Source organism: Scleropages formosus, chromosome 7 (genome assembly GCF_900964775.1).
Source record: "Scleropages formosus chromosome 7, fSclFor1.1, whole genome shotgun sequence".
In the NCBI taxonomy this organism is placed as follows: Eukaryota; Metazoa; Chordata; class Actinopteri; order Osteoglossiformes; family Osteoglossidae; genus Scleropages; species Scleropages formosus.
In genome coordinates, this window is record NC_041812.1 from 8,214,260 (window position 1) to 8,234,550 (window position 20,291).

Genomic DNA, 20,291 nt, shown 5'->3' on the forward strand with positions numbered 1-20,291 from the left:
AGTTTCTTCCTTCGGGATACACTGTCATCTTGTATAATTTGAGGTGCCTTTCTTGTGTTGCTCAGGCTGTGAACAAACTGGCCGAGATTATGAACCGCAAGGACATGAAGCTGGACCAGAAAAAGAAGGCTAGCACAGCAGACCTGCGCAAGAAGGAGAAGGAAAACCGTAAGCTGCAGCTGGAGCTCAACCAGGAGAAGGACAAATTCAACCATATGGCCATCAAGTACCAGAAGGAATTGAGCGAAATGCAGGCAGTGAGTCTGGCAGGAAATTCTGAAAGGAATATTTCCATGTCCACTTAATGGTTTCATTGTACATCACGGTAGTATTTATTGCGGTACAACCTCTTATGCAGTCAAGTTAAGAGTGTGGCAAGAGCTGGCACTTGTTCCTCCTGTGTCTAAGGAGATGCAGAAGCTGATCCTGCATGGAGGATAGTGCTCTGGAGTTGGGTTTGTCACCTACTTTTTTACCTGTCTGTGTTCTCAGCATGGACATTTATTTGCTGGGTTTGACTGCCAGAAGCCACTGTAAGAGAACACAGATGGTAAAAGTAGGCCCTGGTTCAATTACCCATAAATATAATACAGGATTATTTCATAATATATTTGTTGCTATGGTAACTACATAGCTGTTGCCAAAATATTTTCTGATATGCAGTACGTAGAGGCCAGGATTTGCACAGTTTCTTGCAGTGAAAAGTTTCCATTAATAGTTCTCTTGCCTTGTCTACACTGCACGACTTTTATAAATGCTGTCCCCTCATGTCGCCCTCTGCAGCAACTGGCAGAGGAGAGCACGTACCGCACAGAATTACAGATGCAGTTGGACAGCAAAGAGAGCGACATCGAACAGCTGCGTGAGAAGCTGAATGATCTCCAGCTGCGTATGGACAACTCTAGTGTGACAAGCCTGCAGCCTGATGAGACGGATGGTAATATTGCAGGTGAGCAGGCTGGAAATGGGTACAGTGTGCACATCTGCTTCTGGTGGGCTATTTCACTACACAGGTAATGTCATGTACAGAAATATGACTGGAACATTTTGTGGCATTTTCAGATTTATGGGATGATAATGCAGTTTCTTGAAGTTTCTAGGAATTTTACTATAGATTGTAAACACATGGAAACTAGTTACATACATGCTGTTTCCGTGCAGTTGACTGGTCACATCTACAACTCAGCCACCTGCAGCTTGGGTCTCAGGTGTACCTGAAGGTGGCTGAGAGGAATGGTCCAGATTTTGTCAAACTGGTGTGTAGTCTGCAGTACAGATGCTCCTCAACTAATGATGGGGTTACGTTCCGATAAACCCATCGCAAGTGGGGGAAAATCGTAAGTCAAAAAAGAATACCGTATAGCACCTACCAAACATCATAACCTAGCTTACTTTTAAACATGCTCAGAACATTTATCGAAGTCTACAGCTAGGTAAATTTACCAAAACAAAGCCTATTTTATAATTAAATGTTGAATACCTTTGTTTTTTTTTTTTTTTAGTGTGGAATAAATCATATAGCACCAGCCAAAGCATCCATCAGCTGTTGCACGATAACCAATAACGACAGTCACACCAACACCACCATGCGGTGAATTGTGAAACTACAGTAGCAAGTGACTACATACAAGTATTTTCATTAGACTCAGATTTTCCTGTAATCTTTTCTAAAATAAAATGCAAAGTATGTATGACGGTTGGCATACAGTTGAAGTTTCTATGACAGGTTGTTTACCCTTGTGGTACAGAGACTGCAGGCATGCTTGAATCCCCATCATTGCCCAGCATCGGGAGAGAGTCTCAAACTGCATATCGCAAGCACAGCAACAGATTGACATAAGAAATTTTTCAAAGTACTGATTCTGCCAAATGCATATAGCTATCATACCATCGTAATTTTGAAAAATCGGAAGTTGATCCATAGTAAGTAGAGGAGCATCTAAAAAAAGCTACCTTTTGCTCATTTGTGCATGTTTGTTACATTAGATCATTTTACCTGAAATCTGTTTGCTGCGGAGAATTACATCTGCACATTTCTTCCTGAACAAGGCTCCTCTTTGAAACATGAGTTCCATTCCACGCCTCTCTATTTACTCCTTTGTCATAGGTGTACATGGAACTGCTACATCTCAGTGTTTTAAACTTTCATCTCTTATTCCCCTGTCTAGTTGGTCTCCCTTGTTCTTCTTATCTTTGTGTCTCCTATTCTTTCTATTCTGTGAGTAGCCTGGTGTTGGGGGTACCCGTCATGCCTGCTCTGTGTTACTCTGGTGTTCCTGCATCATTCTGTGTCGTCATATATTATCCCCACTTTTTGGCTCTGGCTTTTCAGTGGAAAGTGAATCCATGTATATTGCAGATTGGTTTTGAAAGAGGTTGTTCAGAGTGAAATAAAATTGAAACAAATGCAGTTGTTTGATCCTTAGTAATTTCATTCTGTTCTTTCAGACCTATAAAATGTATTATGATTAGCCCTTGGGATGAAGTTGAGTGCTGACATTGTCTTTTTATAAAGAGTACTTGCATTTTTTTGCAGTTCTGCACTAGTCATGACTGTTAGAATCTACTCACACATTGTACCAGTCAGTGATTAGTGTATCTGGGATTCTATAATTAATTTTCCTGTGTGTTCAGTAGAACCAAGGAAGTAATTGTACCTTTATGTTTAATGCCTCACTCTGGACAGATCTTTCAAAGGTGTCTGAGTTATGAAAGAAGCATGTTCTTTGGAGAGTGCTTGATAAGCCCCACTGTTGAAGAATGAAGAGGGCTTTTCTGTGGCATGCTATGGGGAATGTATTACTCCCTTTTATGTTGGCATGGTCACTACCAGGATAAAACTGGGCTCTAGGTTGCTGCAGACTCGTCCACATTGATAGCATTCCTATGCTTGCTTACTTGCCTTTCATTGTGGTTGCCTGTCTTATGTCTAAGCATGCTTCTGAATTGTAAAAAGGTGATACTTTAACATAACGGCTGAATGTTAATTTGTGTCTGAATGCCACAGCCTGGATTGACTCCTGTTAGCTACCTGTTAAGGCCATACTGAAGTTTGGTGTGTCTGTATCTCCCACAATGCTGTCTTCATATTAAAATCCTGGCAATGGCTCCTATATGTACATTCACTTACAAAGAAGCCTTTAGCTGTTATTTTAAGGTGGAACTCAAAGCGTTGGTTTGGCACCTGTAGTATTTCCTGGATAAAATAGTTGTTTTTGATGAATAATGCTTGCTTTTGGGTACTGAATACGGTTTTTTTTTTTCTCTCATTACAATTTTCTCCACCTGCAGAATCAAGGATGGAAGGGTGGTTGTCAATACCTAATCGAGCTAACATAAAACGATATGGCTGGAAGAAACAGGTGAGTTAATAGAGCTACAAAACTTTTTAAAATTTTTAAAAGTGTTCATTGTGTTGACATGCTCATGACAGCTGCTGTTGCTTGTATTTAAACAATTGTATTTTTAACATATTGTAAGTGTGCATGAAGGGACTGTTAACCTGACAGACTTTGAGAGCAAGGATACAGACTTCAGGAGGCTGTCAGGGTTCTGTGAGTGTTTGGTTCTCTTTCTGTGTCGGTCAGTCAGGGTATGTTGCAGAATCATAATATCTCATCACTTGCCGTTTTCCAGTATGTGGTGGTCAGCAGCAAGAAGATCCTGTTCTACAATGATGAGCAGGACAAGGAGCAATCTAACCCCTCTATGGTACTAGATATTGAGTAAGTGTTTGGTCTTATTTTGAGGTATCGTTTTTCATTAGATGTTAATCACTCCGAGTGGAACCGGCATGTGCCGGTTAATTTAATCGGTTTGGTCCTTACTGCTGAAGATTTTGGATATATGTAGTGCCTAATAACTCGAGTGAAGCTGTTTTGAGGTTTGTTTGTTTTACTATTTCTTTATAGCTGCTCTGTAGTTACTCTGTTGTAAGGAAGTTCCTCCATCTCAATATCATCTAATGGTCACCTGTTCTGGTTAAATTGTGCCCCAGGTCATTTTAACAGGAGCTGTATTCTTTGGTCTCAGCTGTTTGTTCACATTTGGTGTCATAAGCTCTGTCTTCAAGTAGTAGTTCACTCAACCTAAAGAGTGTGTGCCTGTTTTTTGATCTGGTACATATTTGCCACAAAGTCTTGACCCCAAACAGCCAGAGATTTAAAAGTGTTTAGTCTTTTTCTTGCTCTCACCACTGGCTTCTTCCCTCTGTGCAGCAAACTTTTCCATGTGCGTCCAGTTACCCAAGGTGATGTGTACCGAGCTGAATTGGATGAGATCCCACGAATATTCCAGGTATTGGCCTCTTTTGACATTTCTTCTGACACGGGGTAGCTGGTAGCGTAGTGGCTAATTACTGCCTTTGGATCAAAAGGTCACAGGTTTGATCCCCACCTCCAGCTGTAGTACCCTTGAGCTGCTCCAGTAAAATTACCCAGCTGTATAAATAGAAGTTTACAATTATTTACCTAACTGTAATAACTAACTTTATTGTTGTAAGTTTGCCTTGGAGAAAAACATCAGCTAAATGAATATATGTAAATGTAAATTTGGCAGAAGAGATACTAATAGAAATTTGTTGCATTTAGTTTTTACATTTTGAAAACTTCATGTGAATAAAATGCGTTCTTACTAAGCTTACACTTTTTTTTAGTTACACTTTGCATGTTAGTCAGTTTGTAAATGTTTTTCTTATTTACCTTTACAGTGTAGCATACAATTTTACATTTACATTTATTCACTTAGCAGATGCTTTTCTCCAAAGCGACTTACAATGGATACTATGTAGTGTTAACAGCCCACACACCTTATTCACCAAGGTGACTTAGACTGCTAGATACACTATAGATACACTACTTACAAGGACTATGCAAGAGCACAGTTTGCCCTTTGTCTCAGAGGCGTGCACACACACACAGAAACATTGGATTGTGTCTACCACAGTTAGCTGTTAACCTTTCCTATCCTGATTCCATGTTCCCATCCAGATCCTGTATGCTAATGAAGGTGAGAGTAGGAAGGAGGCAGATGTAGAGTCAGCCCCCCAGGGTGATAAGTCCAATTGTCTACCACACAAAGGCCATGAGTTCATCCCCACACTTTACCACTTCCCCACCAACTGTGAGGCCTGTGCAAAGCCACTGTGGCACGTGTTCAAGCCCCCACCAGCACTTGAGTGTCGTCGCTGCCATGTCAAGTGCCACAAGGACCACCTGGACAGGAAGGAGGAGGTCATCACCCCCTGCAAAGGTTGGTTCTGTTCTTTGACTGACAGCAGGCTGGGGTCACTTTAAAGTTCCTAAAAACTTACTTTAGTTTTGTGGCAAGTGATTCTTGGCTAATAGATCTTCAGGTTTTTCAGTGCCCCATAGAAGTAGTAATAGAATAGTGGTTCTTGGACAGCTGGTAGTGTAGCGGTTAGAGCTGCTGTCTTTTGGGTGAAAAGTCAGAGGTTCAAATCCAACCTCCAGCTGTAGTACTCCTGAGCAAAGTACCCTAAATTGCTTCATTAAAGTTTCCCAGCTGTATAAATGGGTAAATATTGATAAGTAGCTTAACATCTGTTACGCTGGAGAAAAACATTGGCTAAATGAATAAACGTAAATGATTACACTAGTTAGATTTTTTTTTTTTGCCTATCTTTGCCCATTCATAGGTTTCGCAGTAGACAGGAGTGAGGTGCTGAAAAATATGCTTTCATTAAAATAAATTTCAGAATCCAGAGAATAGTATTCTCTCACCCATGTCCTCCAAGCCTTCCTCTAGTTACTGTGCTAGTCTGACAATTTCCCTTTTATAGAGCATGAAATAGAAAGTAAACTCAACGCTCCTGTCTATTTCAAAAAAAGATCCACTATGTAAGTTGGACTTTATAAGCTAAATGTGACTAGTGTTTTTGAAAAATGTGACAAAATCAGGATGATGGTAAGTGATTGTGTCCCAACCCCAACAGTGAACTACGACGTGACCTCAGCTCGTGATATGCTGCTGCTGGCGCTCTCACAGGATGAGCAGAAGAAGTGGATCGGCCACCTGGGCAAGAAGATCCCAAAGACGCCACCTTCTTCCTTCACAAGGGCCTCGCCCCGCACCATGTCTACACGCTCTGTAGCAAACCAGTCCTTCCGCAAGAACCCCAAAAGTATCACGGGCAAGCCCAGGTAACCACTATCCCTCTCCAGAAAATGCATTTCTGCATGTAGATTTATCTCTCAGCTTTTGACTGTATACGGACATGTCAGTATCATTGTCCTGTGGGTTTGGAGCAATGTTTCATAGTCCAATAAGTTTCCATCACCAAACAGTAATTTACCAGATGTTCTCAAAGCATACCTGTTGGGACAGGTTCAGCGAGGCAGTGTCCACCTATTGGAGCTGAAACCAGCCAGGAAATCATTGTGACCCTCAAGCCACATTGGTGGCCTCGACCCCAGCAAGCCGTTTCCTCTCACCCCACAGGAGTCAGTCACCACACAGTGGCACCTGCTCCTTGTATCTTCCTCTTGGCCTCGCCCCAGCTTGGAATGATCTGCTTTTTTTCTCCTGTGTTGTAGCAGAGCGATGTCCGGTTTTGAAGCAGCGGAGCCCACTTCCAGCACGTGCTGACCTCACACCCCTCCAGACCTAGTTTTGAAGAAGCCCTCATTTAGTTTTTTTCTTCCATCAGTTCTTCCCCCATTTGGGTGGTAGATGCATTGTTATCTGTTTGTTTGATAGGACTGTCTCGTCAACTTATCGCTGCTCCATGAAAATGAGCTTCCCCTGAGTTACGGCCGATATGTGACTTGTTGAGCAGCCATCTTTTCAGATAATCTGTGAAATGAATGTCTGCAGTGCAAGGCTTTGCTTAGATTATATTTAGCGATTTGAAACTGCTGTAACTGAGTCAGGTTACTTAACCGGCACCCCACCTGGTAGCATCTCACTATTTGGAAGGTCACATTGCATCATGGCAGAGAATATGGTGTATTGGTTGAATCAGTCGTCTTTTGCTTTGACCTCACTGAATGTTCAGGTTTCTTGACTTGTTATGCTTCAGGAAGAGGTGAACTTTTGTCGCTCAAAGCATTGTGCTTTGTGAACTTAAGGTCAGGTCTCTGTTCTCTATTTTCAGGGAGTACCTTAATTTGTAATTTTTATTAAACTGCCTAGAAATTGTTTTAATTTTCCCCATCGTGAAAACTTCAGCTATTTAAGTACAGCACTCCCTTAAAATGCAAGCTGACAATTTTATTGCATAGCGTAGTGCATTTAGGGCCAGGTTTTTCTTTTCAAAGATCCAAATAGTTTCACTCGTGATATGACCCAATTTTTCTGACTAAATTATGTAACAGGCATTATGCCTTAATTTTCTTAGTTTCAACCAATTACTAAATTTTTATGTGTATGTAGAATGTGTGGCACTATGCTGTTAAGCTTGTGTTGCAGTTTTTTTGTATCCTAGCCATTGCATAATTAGGGAACACTGATTTTTAATTTTACATTGCATAGGTCTCTCTGTGTTTGAAGAACTCTTAAGATGTCACCTGTCTTTCTAACATAGAGGCACTTTCCTCTAACATCATAACCCTTGGGGAAACTAACAAAATGGACAAGGCGGATCTTCACCCTGTTATCTCTTGTTTTCTCTCTTCCCTTCCAGCTAATCATCTGCAAAGTTGGATTTTGTTGGGACTTATATTTCCCGCTCCTCCAAGAACGTTGCGTATCTTCTCCAAAAAAAGATTTAAAAGAAATGGGAATTTTTAAAAAAAGAAAAGAAAAAAAAAAAATCAATGGGTGCTGAAAATTTGGACTTGTCCTACAAGAGGAATCACGTGGTTAGTGTTTGCTTGGATGCCATGTTATGAACTCAGTTTTGTAAGAAGAGGAGTAATTTTCTTTTCTTTTTTAAGGATTTTTTTGCCCCACCCACAGCTCCCCCCCCCCCCCCCCTTTTTTTTTTTTTTTTTTTGGTAAAAGCACAGCCGCTAAAGGGAAGTGGCTCAAGGCCGTAGGTACAGATTTTGTTCCGTAAACAGTCTTAATGGGCTGTGGGACCTGCAGAACTGGGGTTCATGCTCTGTGGCTGGACATTCACTTTGAGCAGCAGTTGTGAACAAAGTAGTGACAAAACTGGAGGAGCAACTAACCCGAAAGCTGGGAGTACCCAAGGGGTCTATGGTTCTGTCCTCCTCCACCCTAGAGACAAACCAACAAGCATGGGAGAGAAACTCTGTTAGTGTGCATGTGGCTTCCATGCCTTCTGTTTCTGGACCTTGTGGTGTTCTTCAGGCTTCTGGTCTTGTTCTGGGGGGAGATCAGAACTATCACAACTGTGTTGCATTTTTTTCCCTTTTTTTTTTTTTTATTATTATTATTACTAGGGAAGAGCTGCGTAATGGGTACTGAGTAATGATTATTCAGTATTAGGGGAGGAGCAATCAGATCATTTAAATCTATGCATTTTGTTATTTGCTAAGCCATAAGGACATCCCAGTGTAATGGCATTAGAAAACCTAAGAGCTGAAAGAAACCAATGACTTTTCTGAGTGTTCTTTGAGAACATTTCTGTAATATTGTTTGCTTTTATTATTATTACGGTTTCGTAATGTATGCCTTATATTGATATAGATAAATGGTTAAATACATTAAGTTAACAAAAGTAAAACTGCACTGTTTGAATTGTAAATTATTAGTAGAACACCTAACAAGTGTAGCGTTTGGTCCATCTAGTGCCTTAACATGTTCATAACAATTTTACTGCCATATCTGTTTGTGTGGAAGTATCTCCGAAACAAGACAAAAAAGCAATTTCGCTATGATTTATTTTAAGCTTTTTTGACTGAGATTTTGTCAAGATGACTCTCTCCTCGGTGTGAAACTGCCAGGGTCTGTCTTCCTTTGAAAGTTTTGTGATGCAGTTGACTGACACAGCAGGATATCTGATTCTGGCATCTTCGGAAGTTAAAGTGAACCCTTGATTGGCCTCCTTCACCTGCACTACTGTTCACCAACACAACAGTTTCTTTTCAGTCCCACGGATGAGCTCTTTGACGACAGCAGCATTTCGCAGAGTAAAAGTGCAAGGAATAGCTCCTCTGTAGGTTAAAAAATGGCTTTGCAGTTCTGTTCACTAAACGAAGCACTGGAACTATGATCTTTTTTTATTTTGTCTTGGATTACTTGCATGTTTTAATTGCATTGGAGGTCGCACTGATGGGTATGTGTCAATAAACATATCTTTATCTATCCTTTCTTTTTATTGGCTGCATGACAAGCACTATACTTTGATAAATTGACCTTAAGATACTTGTGACATTTACCTTATATGATTAAGAGGATTTTAGTTTGAGAACACATCTGGCTGTCAAATTTTCAGGAACAAATTACACTTGTTATGCAAGGGGAGGCCTGTTTATAAATTTGAAGACATGAGAAATGAGACGAAAGGATTGACTGTGATCTAACTATATTGGTGCTATTTGTGGAAACCTGATTGCTGCATTGAAAACCACTGCAAATATGTAGCAAACAGTTTAACCATAGGCTATTTGGATTTTTTCCATTTTAATTTTTAAGTGCTCCAATGAGAGAATCCTGACAGGCAGCATCACAGCTATGATAAGATGCTGCTGCACACAGGAGGAATTGAGTGTCAAGGTAACTGTCTGGGTAAGAATTAAACTCGGGCGATACGGTGGCACTGTTCCTGGGTGGTGCGAGAGGATATGCGTTTGATCCCTGCTCAGTCTGTGGGGAGTTTGTGTATTCTCTGCGTGGGTTTTCTCTGGGTGCCCCAGTTTCCTCCCACAGTCCAAAGACATGCTGTTCAGGTTTCCCCCATAGAGTGAGTGAGTTCCACTGATGTATGGTTGAGTGACCCATTGTAAGTAGTGTATCTAGTATAAGTCACCTTGGTAAATAAGGTTTGTGGGCTGATAACACTACATAGTTTATTGGAAGTTGCTTTGGAGAAAAGCATCTGCTAAATAATTGTAAACTGTGGGTTAATGTTACTTCAGATAACTTCTACACTAAAGAAAAAAAGAAACTAAGGCCATTACCTTGCAAGAGGGGAGGTCCTGACAGTTGTTGATTCTCTAAAACTGTTAACCAGAACAAAGGAGTCACCTCTGTTTGTATAATAGGACTAAAATGGAAGACAACATGGAACTTGTTCAGTACAATTATCCTGTAGTCCTTATATTCCTATTTTGTCAGAACCATAGTAAATCCCAGAAATGTTAATTCTCAAGGAGTGTCCTACCCAATTAAAACAAGTTTAACAAGCAGAAGAGAGGAACCTGAAATGATTTGAATTCTGAGTCAGTACACTGAGAATTAAAACTGCTTCAAAAATCAAATGTATTTAGGTACAAAGTTCTCCATCCAAACTGCTGCTTTAAAGCCAATTGTACAAATCCAACATACAATACTGCCCATTATATTGACATCTTTAGGCCCTGAAGGGGGAAAAAATTGTGCAATACCTGCTCTGTCCTCGGTTTGTTTACTCAGGCTGAATTTGAGGGTTTCTTACTGGGCCTGAACTCCACTGTTCCCACAACTCAAAGCTGAAGTTTTCTGAATGAGGAAAAGCCCTGGGAGGCTAACTTGTTCCCTTTGAGGGTTCGTCCTGAAGCAAAGCCTCTTTAAACAGGTCAAAAAAAAATCAGTGCTACTCAATCATGGAAATGTGATACAGACACTGAAGTCTCTTGGCACACTGCTCTGATTCAGTCTTTGGTAAGGACCTTCTGTAACAGCAGGAAGAAGATGATGAAGGTAATTGTAAAATTATGTGAACTTAGTTAATAGACTATCAATAGCCAATACTGAAGTGCTGAGGAAGGTGGTGAGTAAAGCCACTGAACAGGAGTGTGGGATTACCTTTATTCAACTTCCACTGTGTTTACAGGTCCTGTCTGCTGTTCCTAAACTGTTGGTGGTGATTATGGAAAATGTTTTGTAACTACTCATAAAAGTTAAAAAGTGAAAAAGAACACCAATATAGATGGTGTTATATGTGAGATGGTGACTGAAGAGGTCATACTTGTGAAGTGAGAAATGGCAGGATATTGAGTAGGAATTTGAGAAACAAGTCTAAATAGGTAAACTTTCGAAAACAGTCCCTAGACAGTGAGAACTGGTAAATCATCCACCTTGATTCTCAACACCAGTGTACTGCAGGGCTGCTGTCTCAGCTCATCATTAAGTTTGCAGATGACAGCACTGTGATTGGCCTAAATTACAACAATGAGGGAGCCTACAAAAGAGAGGTAAAAGACTTAACTGCATGATGCTGAGAGAACAACCTTGCTCAGAATGTTGACAAGACAAAGGAGACTGTCGACTTCTGGAAAAACGGAGGCAGTTACATCCCACTCCACGCTGACAGCTCACATGGGGAAATTTAGGTTCCTGGGATTGCAGCTCTTTTTCCCTGTCATGGACTCTCCACACCAGCATCATCCTCAAGATGCCACAATGCAGATTATTCTTCCTGAGGAGGCTAAAGAACTTTGGCATGGGAACAAACACCCTGGTGAACTCTGCACCACTGAAGCATTGAAAGCATCCTGGTGTGGTTCGGTAACATGACTGCCCAGAGCCTCAGACCGACGGAGGACAGTCAGGACTGCAACAAAAATTACTGCCTTAGATGTCCTAGAGCTCCAAGATACCTATACCACCCACTGTCACAGAAAGGCTGTCTAATCCAGCTCATGCCCTCTTCACACCCCTAACCCTCAGACAGGAAGTACTGAAGCATCTCCACCCATATTTCTTGTTCAGAGACTGTTGACAAACTGCCATCTTGCACTTTTCTGTCACTTACTTGAAGCTGTAAATACCCATTCCAAATATTACAAAGTGCCATGTACAGCACTGGTTAGAGATGCTGCCTTTGGACCTGAAGGTTGCAGGTTTGATTCTCACCTTCAGCTGTAGTACCCTTGAGTAAGGTACTTAACCCTAAAAATTGCTCCAGTAAAATTACACAGCTGTGTAAATGGGTGGCAGAGTAAGTAGTGCTGCTGTCTCATGGCACCTGGGTGGTGCGAGAGGATGTGGGGTTCAATCCCCACTCAGTCTGTGTGGAGTTTGTGTATTCTCTGCGTAAGTTTTCTCTGGGTGCCCCAGTTTCCTCCCACAGTCCAAAGACATGCTGTTCAGATTCACCCACAGTGTGTAGGTGACTGTGTGTTCCACTGATGTATGGAGGAGTGACTCATTGTAAGTAGTGTATCTAGCAGTGTAAGTCACTACAGTGAATAGTGTGTCAGTGTGGGCTGATAACACTACATACAGTTCATTGGAAGTCACTTTGGAGAAAGTGTCAGCTAAATTAATAAATGTGCTGTACTATAAATTGCATTGATGTAGTCTTCTTTGCACCATTGTTGTCCTGCACTGTTGTACTGCTCCACTACCCCCCCACGCCACTGTATATTACTGTCGGAAGAGAGGACTGTGTAGCAGGACAATTTCACTGTACTCGTCCAATACACATTACAAAGTTGAAGTCACGTTATAGAGGGCTCATGTGGACTCTATCTCAGCTGGCGTGCGGTGCTGCATCAGAAAAGCTATTCACGTGCAGAGAAAAATACAGAGCCACATGCCTAAAGTTGAGCCTGAGTAAGTGAATAGTCAAAAGCGCGTCATAGGCAACTGCACCATTTGTTTCTGTACGAAAGAGCGCCCCCTGCTGTTCTATGACACAAAAACAACGGCTCATAGTCCTGGTAGCCAGTAGTCAAATTACAGAATAATGTAGTTGGGAAGATGTCGTTAGTATGACTCGGTTGCGGTACCGCGCCAAAATCGCTTCATGAAAAACGTCGCCCACAGTGTTGATCTTCACCTTAGCACCTGTTATGATTATCTAATGTGTGATTTTACAGTAACAGTACCAAAGGTGGACCTTGTATCTTGCTGTGTCCGTATTCGGGCATATAAAATGGGATTATAGGCGGACAGGCGTGTTTCAAATACCATAAAATCAGTTAATCGGGAAGTAGTTATGCGTTTATTCCAAAATAAGAAGTTTTGTTGTCACACCCACAACGTTCTGACGCAGGTTACGTAGATGCAACCAGATCACATCGATCGCCATCCAGAGTACATCCGCGGCGAGCTCATGACGCAGGTTGGCTAGACACAGCAAGAATCTCTTCGATGCCATACGCAGGTCGGTTAGATGCAACCAGAGTCCCCCCCCCCCCGACATTATTACGCAGGTGGGGTATATGCACCCAGAGCGCGTCGATGGTCGGCCAGTGTGCAGTTGCAGCGTCATCGTCAGGTTCCGTTTGAATGAAGTCGGGGGTGCAGGCATCTGCCCAGTGAAGCTACCCAGCAGCAGTCTGGAATAATTAATAGCGTCCACGGAAAATGCCAGTGTTCACAGGTAAGTTACCTAGGCTGCTCGGCTCCCCGCAGTGGGTGGAAGATCCAGCTTCGTGACACGTGTGAGTGGGTCCGGTTAGGCCGCACTTGAGCCTGGCGCTCGAGTGGCAGGGGAGCGGGGACAGAGTAGAGCGCCCGGCAGGTGTCCTGAGCGACTGCGTCAATTTCTTCTCTAGTGATTTTTATTTTTAATTCATCTGGTGTCATAGGTAGCTAAGTTTACAACACTGCCTAGTCTACTGTTCCTGATTGGTCACACTGTGCGCCTCGTTTTCTTTTTTTTTGTGAAACAATTTTTTTTGCTGCAGTTAGCGGTAACTAGTAGTATACGGAAATGTGGATCAAGCCTTTTTATTGCTTATATTTTTAATGTAACAAACAGTCAACAATAAAGTTTGGGGTCCTGTGACTGTGTGTTATTAGCAGATGGCTAATTTATTTTTTCTTTTGTACTAATAATACAAAATTGAGATCGTAGTGATTTAACTGGCCACTTACTACTGTAATTAAAACATTTAAATAATAGTTGAGACCATGCAAGATATAGAAATAAAGCAAATAAAACAAAGCTAGAAAGTGAGATTTTCATCCTGTTTTGGCTGAAATATCATCAAATATTACAGTAATTCATAACTCATCTTTATTTGGCTTTTTCATATTAAAGTCTGAATTTAGAGATCAGTTTCTTTTATCATAATAATAATAATAATAAATAATAATAAAAAAAAAAGCAGAACAAGTACTCTTCTGATTCTCATCGATACCAATTTTAAACATCAATTATCTGTGTGTTCCTGTATAAATGTAGAGCCTCTCTTGTTTAGTTTTGGCTGAGTCACTTGTGATAAGATGCTGTTTGGTTGTTGTTTGGGTTCCATCTGTCTGGTTGGTCTGTATGCGGTTTGCATGTTTCTTTCCTTGACCCAAAGCGCTATGTGTCCTGCAGTGAACGTGAAGTGGGGTAAGGAGAAGTTTGATGGTGTGGAGTTGAACACAGAGGAGTCTCCTATGGTCTTCAAAGCTCAGCTGTTTGCTCTGACTGGTGTGCAGCCTGACCGCCAGAAGGTCATGGTCAAAGGGGGAACCCTGAAGGTAAGGCAGTGGTGGCGGGGGGCTGATTTTAGTACCACAGCAGGAGGGCAAAAACGGCTGCTGTGCACAAAGTTTGGATGGAAATGTATACGCAGAGATTTCTCTGGGTCAAGTTATCTATAAGGGAAGTTGAAGGAACAAAAGTGATTGCTGTGGTTTTGTTTCCCCCATTTCAGGATGACGAGTGGGGCAACATCAAATTGAAGAATGTGAGTATTGCTGTCGGTTGGTCAACTGGATATTATTTAGCTGGTCAGGTGGATGAAAAAACAGGTTATTACCTTCCTGTGCTTGCTCTTGTCACCCCCTGCAGGGCATGACCCTGTTGATGATGGGCTCTGCAGACGCACTGCCTGAGGAACCTGCTGTCCGACCCATGTTTGTGGAGGACATGACTGAAGAGCAGCTTGCCTCTGCGGTGAGTGGACGGATGCAGAAACACGTTTACTGCTGTAGCATGTCCCTCGTTTTGTGGGACATACAGATTAACTGGATCTCTCTGAAGTAATGTATTTTTTATTGTCTCATTGAGCTATATAATACTGTGCAAAAGTTTTAGGCACTTGGGGGGAGAAAAGCACCCCCCCCCCCCCCCCCTTTCTTCCTCCCACCTACGAAAGTACTCTGCTGAGTTCAAGCATAGGGTTCATATGTCACAACTGGAAGAACAGAATGTGGCCGTAGAAAAGGTGGAACAACAGGCAGTAGAAACTGGAACATCAGAACTGTTGTCTCTAGTCTCTCTTGGCCAGCAAACCCCTTCTCATTGTGAGCTCTGGGTTTAGTAGGCAGTTGGGAGCCATGGGAAGTAGATGTTATTACCTGTGTGTTAGGGAGGCATGGAAACAGGGAAATTAGGGACAGGAGGTGTTCCTCGTCCTTGTACTTTCGTATGCCAGACCATGGTTTTGTGTTTGGTGTGGTATAAGCAGTCCCTACGGATGTTTCGCTTGCTCTCGTCTGTGGTGAAGGAGCTTCCCTGTTCTTCCTCAGATGGAGCTGCCCTGTGGACTTGCAAACCTGGGCAACACCTGCTACTTGAACGCCACTGTTCAGTGTCTGCGCTCCGTACCAGAGCTCAGATCCGCTCTCAGACGGTAGGTCACCTGTCCACCCTGGAACTGTTGTGATAAATACGTAGCCCATATTTCCATTTCTTAAGCCTTTTGTGTTTTTATATTGCAGGGAAAATGCCTGTCAGGAAGTTAGTCATTTCTTTCAACATAGCAGCTGATGTTGACATCACAGAACAGTTGAGCATCTCCACACTTGGAGTAGTTTTTTCAGTCCTGGGTGTGCTGTAGTCCATGCATAGGGGTGTTAGCCTGATGTTACACTTCCCTCTGCAGGTACTCGGGTGCCTTGAGGTCCTCTGGGGGTAACGCATCCTCAATGTACATCACCGCAGGTGAGTGAACACCTCCCTCAACTGCTCTTTCTCTTTCTCTGTGACATTCTCATCTTGTCATGTGGCGTATCGCAGGCGTTTACAGGGTCCCTGCTCTATGCTCACTGAACGGTGCTAAATGCCTTCCCTGCAAGAGGTTTTGTTCTATTTAGATTGGTCTCAGATTCTGCCCTCTTTTACATGCGCAGCTTTGCGGGATCTCTACGAGTCCATGGACAACACGTCCGCTAGCATCCCACCCATCATCCTGTTGCAGTTCCTGCACATGGCTTTTCCGCAGTTTGCGGAGAAGGGCGACCAGGGGCAGTACCTCCAGCAGGTGGGTGGCGTTTGCAGTGTTTTGATGGTTTGCTGCTCTTTAGCAAAGTTAATTCACACCTGTCTGAGTTCAGTACAGCCAGGGGGAAGGGTGTGACAGTTTGAAATGGTGAAACCAAACACCTGGCTTCCTCCCACCTGTGAATCAGTCTTCACAGTTTTGGTTGACTCTTACAAGGATTCTCTCCAAAGTCATTGACCTAGATCACAGCTTTTACACATTTTCATGTTAAAGAGTTACACTGCCCTTTTCCTACTGATGTGGTTTAAATAAAGTATGTAAATGGCCCAGGAGGTTTGAGCAGGCAGTGGCATGTAGTTGTGAGTAAACAAAGTTCATGGGTGCACCCCTCACTGTTCATGTCTTCCCACTCCAGGATGCCAATGAGTGCTGGGTGCAGGTAATGAGGGTCCTGCAACAGAAGCTGGAGCCGGAGGAACCAGAAAGCACTATGGAGGTTGGTCTCTCATTCAGGCTGTATGAAAGCAGTTGGTATATTTTCCATAAATGTTGCAGTGCTTGAATTTGATGGAAAATGTGAGTGTTTTGTTTTATTTAAATATTAGCAAATAGGGAAGCCTTTGACCTTCCTTATTTAGCTGGGGCAGCTGGTAACATAATAGTTCGACCTGCAGCCTTTGGATTGAAAGTTGATGGTTTGAATCTCACCTACTGCTGTAGCGCTCTTGAGCAAGGTGCTTACCTTAAATTACTCCAATAAAGTTACCCAGCTGTGTGTAAAAGTAAATTGTAAGTAGCATAAGTTGCTTTGGAAAAAATTGTCTAGTAAATGAATAAATGTTAAGTATGTAACAAATGGATGCACTGACTGTAGAACCATGTTTCAACTAGTATTTCTTCACCAGTGCTTGGTCTGACTGCCTGGAGCAGTGGATTTACTTTGATTTGGAAATGAAAGTGACATCAGTCAGTGTTACTGAACTTGTGTTGCTAAATGCCTTGTGTATTTGCCCTCAGGGAGTATTAATTCCTGCATTGCCAGGTGATTGATACTCCTTAGTCTGGCACCCGCACACATTTGGCAAGAAATTAAGTCTTTGTGAAGGGATCCTGTTTTCAGTGGTGTAGTAATCTGATCACCCAGGTGTAATTTGAACATCTTAATCCAACTACTTTGTGTCAGCTGTCAAAACAATCAACAAACGAATATTAGCGAGGCTTACAGTATGGGGGCTTTGAGTAAGAACATCTTTTTAAGAACAAATGTGATTCTCCAGTCTGATTCAGAGAATGCGGCTGCTGCACCCCCAACCAAGAAAAACTTCATTGACCAGTACTTTGGAGTGGCGTTTGAGACCACGTATCCTTTTAGAGCTGTCCTTTTTCAGAACCTTTTTGCTGGATTACCAGCACCTGTCATGCTGTGAAATTGCCACCTGCTGTTCTGAAGTAAAGGTGCTGTTGAACATATGGAGTCTGCAGTCTCAGCAGAGATTTATCATTGGTGGCAATTTAGTATTTGCTGACCACTGTCCAATTGCATTCCACTTTGCTCTTCCAAGCCCCTCCTCCTTAACCATTCTTCACCCAGTATGAAGTGTACAGAAGCAGAGGATGAAGAGCCGGTCAAAGGCAAAGAGAACCAGCTTCAGTTCAGTTGCTTCATCAGCCAAGAGGTCAAGTACCTGGCCACAGGGCTGCGGCTGGTGAGTGGGCTGGGGTGGGGCTGGTAGATGAGGTGAAACGTCACTGTGGGCCCTGTTCCAAAGTCTTACTCACCTGTGTCTTTCCCCTCTTGCCCACCACAGCGCCTGCAGGAGGAAATCACCAAACTGTCCCCATCTCTGCAAAGAAATGCTTTGTACATAAAATCAGTGAGTATGTTCACCCACGTTTGAAAAGCCACACGATAGAACACAGCAGTGCTTTAATACGAAGCTTGACAAACTGAACAAAATGTCAGTTTTTCCACCTGTTATGTAGTCCTGAGAAATTTGCATTTCTTCTGTCATTTTCCAGTCTAAAATCAGTCGCCTGCCTGCTTACCTAACAGTCCAGATGGTTCGTTTTTTCTACAAGGAGAAGGAGTCTGTCAACGCCAAAATCTTAAAGGTGCGAGTGCCATGTTTTCTGCCACAATTCATCTTAGCTGTGCAGATGAACACTGAGCACAAAATGGCTCCACTGTGCCAACGTCACAGACTCCTGTGTTCACAGGACGTGAAGTTCCCCCTGATGCTGGACGTCTATGAGCTGTGCACGACTGAACTTCAGGAGAAGATGATGTCTGTGAGGTCAAAGTTCAAAGACATGGAGGACAAGAAGCTGGAGCAGCAGCAGAAGGTTTTATTATGGAATTGAAAAATACTTCCTTGCCACTTGGCTAAAATTGTAGCAGTAGTACTGTTATGAGCAGTTTCTGCCACTGACCTGTACTAGCAGTGTACTAATCTGAGCAGCTTGGGGTGCTGGTTAGACCATTTAAAGCTGAAGGAAGAACAAATGGATGAGGTCTTTGTTTGGTTACTCCCTTTTTCTTCCTCTTATTAACACTTATATGTGCAGTAAATGCTACCTGTAAACTAAAATTCCCCCCCCCCCCCCCCCCCCCCCCCCCTTCACTGCCCCTCAGAATGAGAAGGTATCTGTGCCACCAAAAGAAGTGAAATATGAATCCTTCTCCTTTTCTGATGGTAAGCATGTGCAACACATATACCTGTAAAGACCATTGATAGATGGTGTCTGAGACCATGTTTACTTTCCCTGATCTTAAAAACCATGTTAGCGTATTTCACATAGAATGGCGTTTGTTGGTTGTTTGTGTCCTCTTGGCAGTTGTCACTGCTCTCATTCAATTGCTGTTCTTGGGTTTACAGATCTGGGCTCCAACAATAGCGGTTACTATGACCTGCAGGCGGTGCTCACTCACCAGGGCCGTTCCAGCTCCTCTGGGCACTACGTTGCCTGGGTGAAGAGGAAAGAAGGTAAATAGCCAGTCGCCGTGTGCTCCAGAACCCCTCTATCATCCTCACTATACCCATCTCTGCTAGGGTTTTAAGAGTGTGGCTAGTACAGTGGGCTAACATTGCCTTACCACTCCTGGACTGTGAGTTCAGGTCTGTCCCTACACAGTTTGCATGTTCTCCCCATGTGCATCTGAGTTTTCTCTTGCAGTCCAAAGAGCTCTGGAGGAAGGCAGTACTGAACCATGTGAATATGATTTGAAACTGTAATAGATTACGTACCTATGCTGGTGTGGCTGACAGTGATGTGCCCTTTCCCTTCTGCAGATGAGTGGGTGAAGTTTGATGATGATAAGGTGAGCCTAGTGGCACCAGAGGACATCCTGAAGCTGTCTGGCGGTGGAGACTGGCACATAGCGTATGTTCTGATGTATGGCCCCCGGCGGCTGGAAATGTTGGAGGAGCAGCGATAATTATGAGCGCAAACAAACGCCATTTAGGAGCACTGTCTGTATAGCTGTCCAATAAATACTGGTGTCTTTAAATCTTCGGACCTTAAGTTCTTTTTCTCACCTGGCCTTTACCAAAACGGATGTATATTAGGCAGTTTTTTCCCCTTGACCACTTTTTTTTTTCCACCACCCCCCCAGGTAAGGGTTATTCCTGTTTTGACATTTTTTTATGCATAGTGTAGTTTGACTTTCAAAGACTAAGATTCACAGCCATGACAGTGTGGTTGTTAATGTGTCCAGCTTCTTGCACTGGACTCACTAGCATGCATTTGTACTGCAAAGGATGGTGCTGAATGGCAAGTTCAACCCACAAGTTACTCTGACTGGTTATTGCACTGATCCGAAGTGTGTCCACTATTCCAGAACTTGAATTAATTGCATATTGCTAATTCCTTGATGTGGCTTTAAATATAGTGTCCAAGTTTTGTCCCTGTGTGATTTAACACCAGGACATACCTCATTGTCATAGCAAGACAAGGTTTTTGCTTGTTGTTGTGTATTACTGCCCAAAGTCCTCTGACTGACTTCTGCAGCAGTAAGAGTGTGGGAGTGGAGTGGACTACATGTTCCTGTCATAAGTGACTTGTTGCTGGCTTTTCATAACTACAAAAAATAAACTGGTGCACCACCACAGGCTGTGT

The 20,291-nt window shown here is 42.7% G+C and overlaps 2 protein-coding genes across 4 annotated transcripts in view; both read left to right on the top strand.

Moving 5' to 3' along the window:
* Window positions 1–7,926, top strand: part of rock1 (Rho-associated, coiled-coil containing protein kinase 1) — a 47,122-nt gene extending 39,196 nt beyond the window's left edge. The window contains exons 26-33 of one of the 3 annotated variants that reach the window (XM_018757852.2): window positions 66–257; window positions 784–949; window positions 3,292–3,362; window positions 3,637–3,725; window positions 4,218–4,296; window positions 4,989–5,250; window positions 5,954–6,161; window positions 6,346–7,926. In XM_018757852.2, the coding sequence (XP_018613368.2) occupies window positions 66–257; window positions 784–949; window positions 3,292–3,362; window positions 3,637–3,725; window positions 4,218–4,296; window positions 4,989–5,250; window positions 5,954–6,161; window positions 6,346–6,379 (1,101 nt within the window). In that variant the 3' untranslated portion in view covers window positions 6,380–7,926. The remainder of the gene's footprint in view (window positions 1–65; window positions 258–783; window positions 950–3,291; window positions 3,363–3,636; window positions 3,726–4,217; window positions 4,297–4,988; window positions 5,251–5,953; window positions 6,162–6,345) is intronic. The other 2 variants (XM_018757851.2, XM_018757853.2) reach the window with 2 other exon arrangements.
* Window positions 7,927–13,256: 5,330 nt separating this feature from the next.
* On the top strand, window positions 13,257–20,291 carry usp14 (ubiquitin specific peptidase 14 (tRNA-guanine transglycosylase)). Its single transcript, XM_018757460.1, has 16 exons — window positions 13,257–13,396; window positions 14,342–14,487; window positions 14,664–14,696; window positions 14,801–14,905; window positions 15,481–15,584; window positions 15,837–15,895; window positions 16,084–16,214; window positions 16,591–16,671; window positions 17,453–17,535; window positions 17,767–17,881; window positions 17,984–18,049; window positions 18,195–18,287; window positions 18,393–18,518; window positions 18,808–18,868; window positions 19,052–19,159; window positions 19,466–20,291. The coding sequence occupies exons 1-16, from the start codon at window positions 13,381–13,383 to the stop codon at window positions 19,609–19,611; spliced, it is 1,473 nt and encodes a 490-aa protein (XP_018612976.1). The 5' UTR covers window positions 13,257–13,380; the 3' UTR covers window positions 19,612–20,291.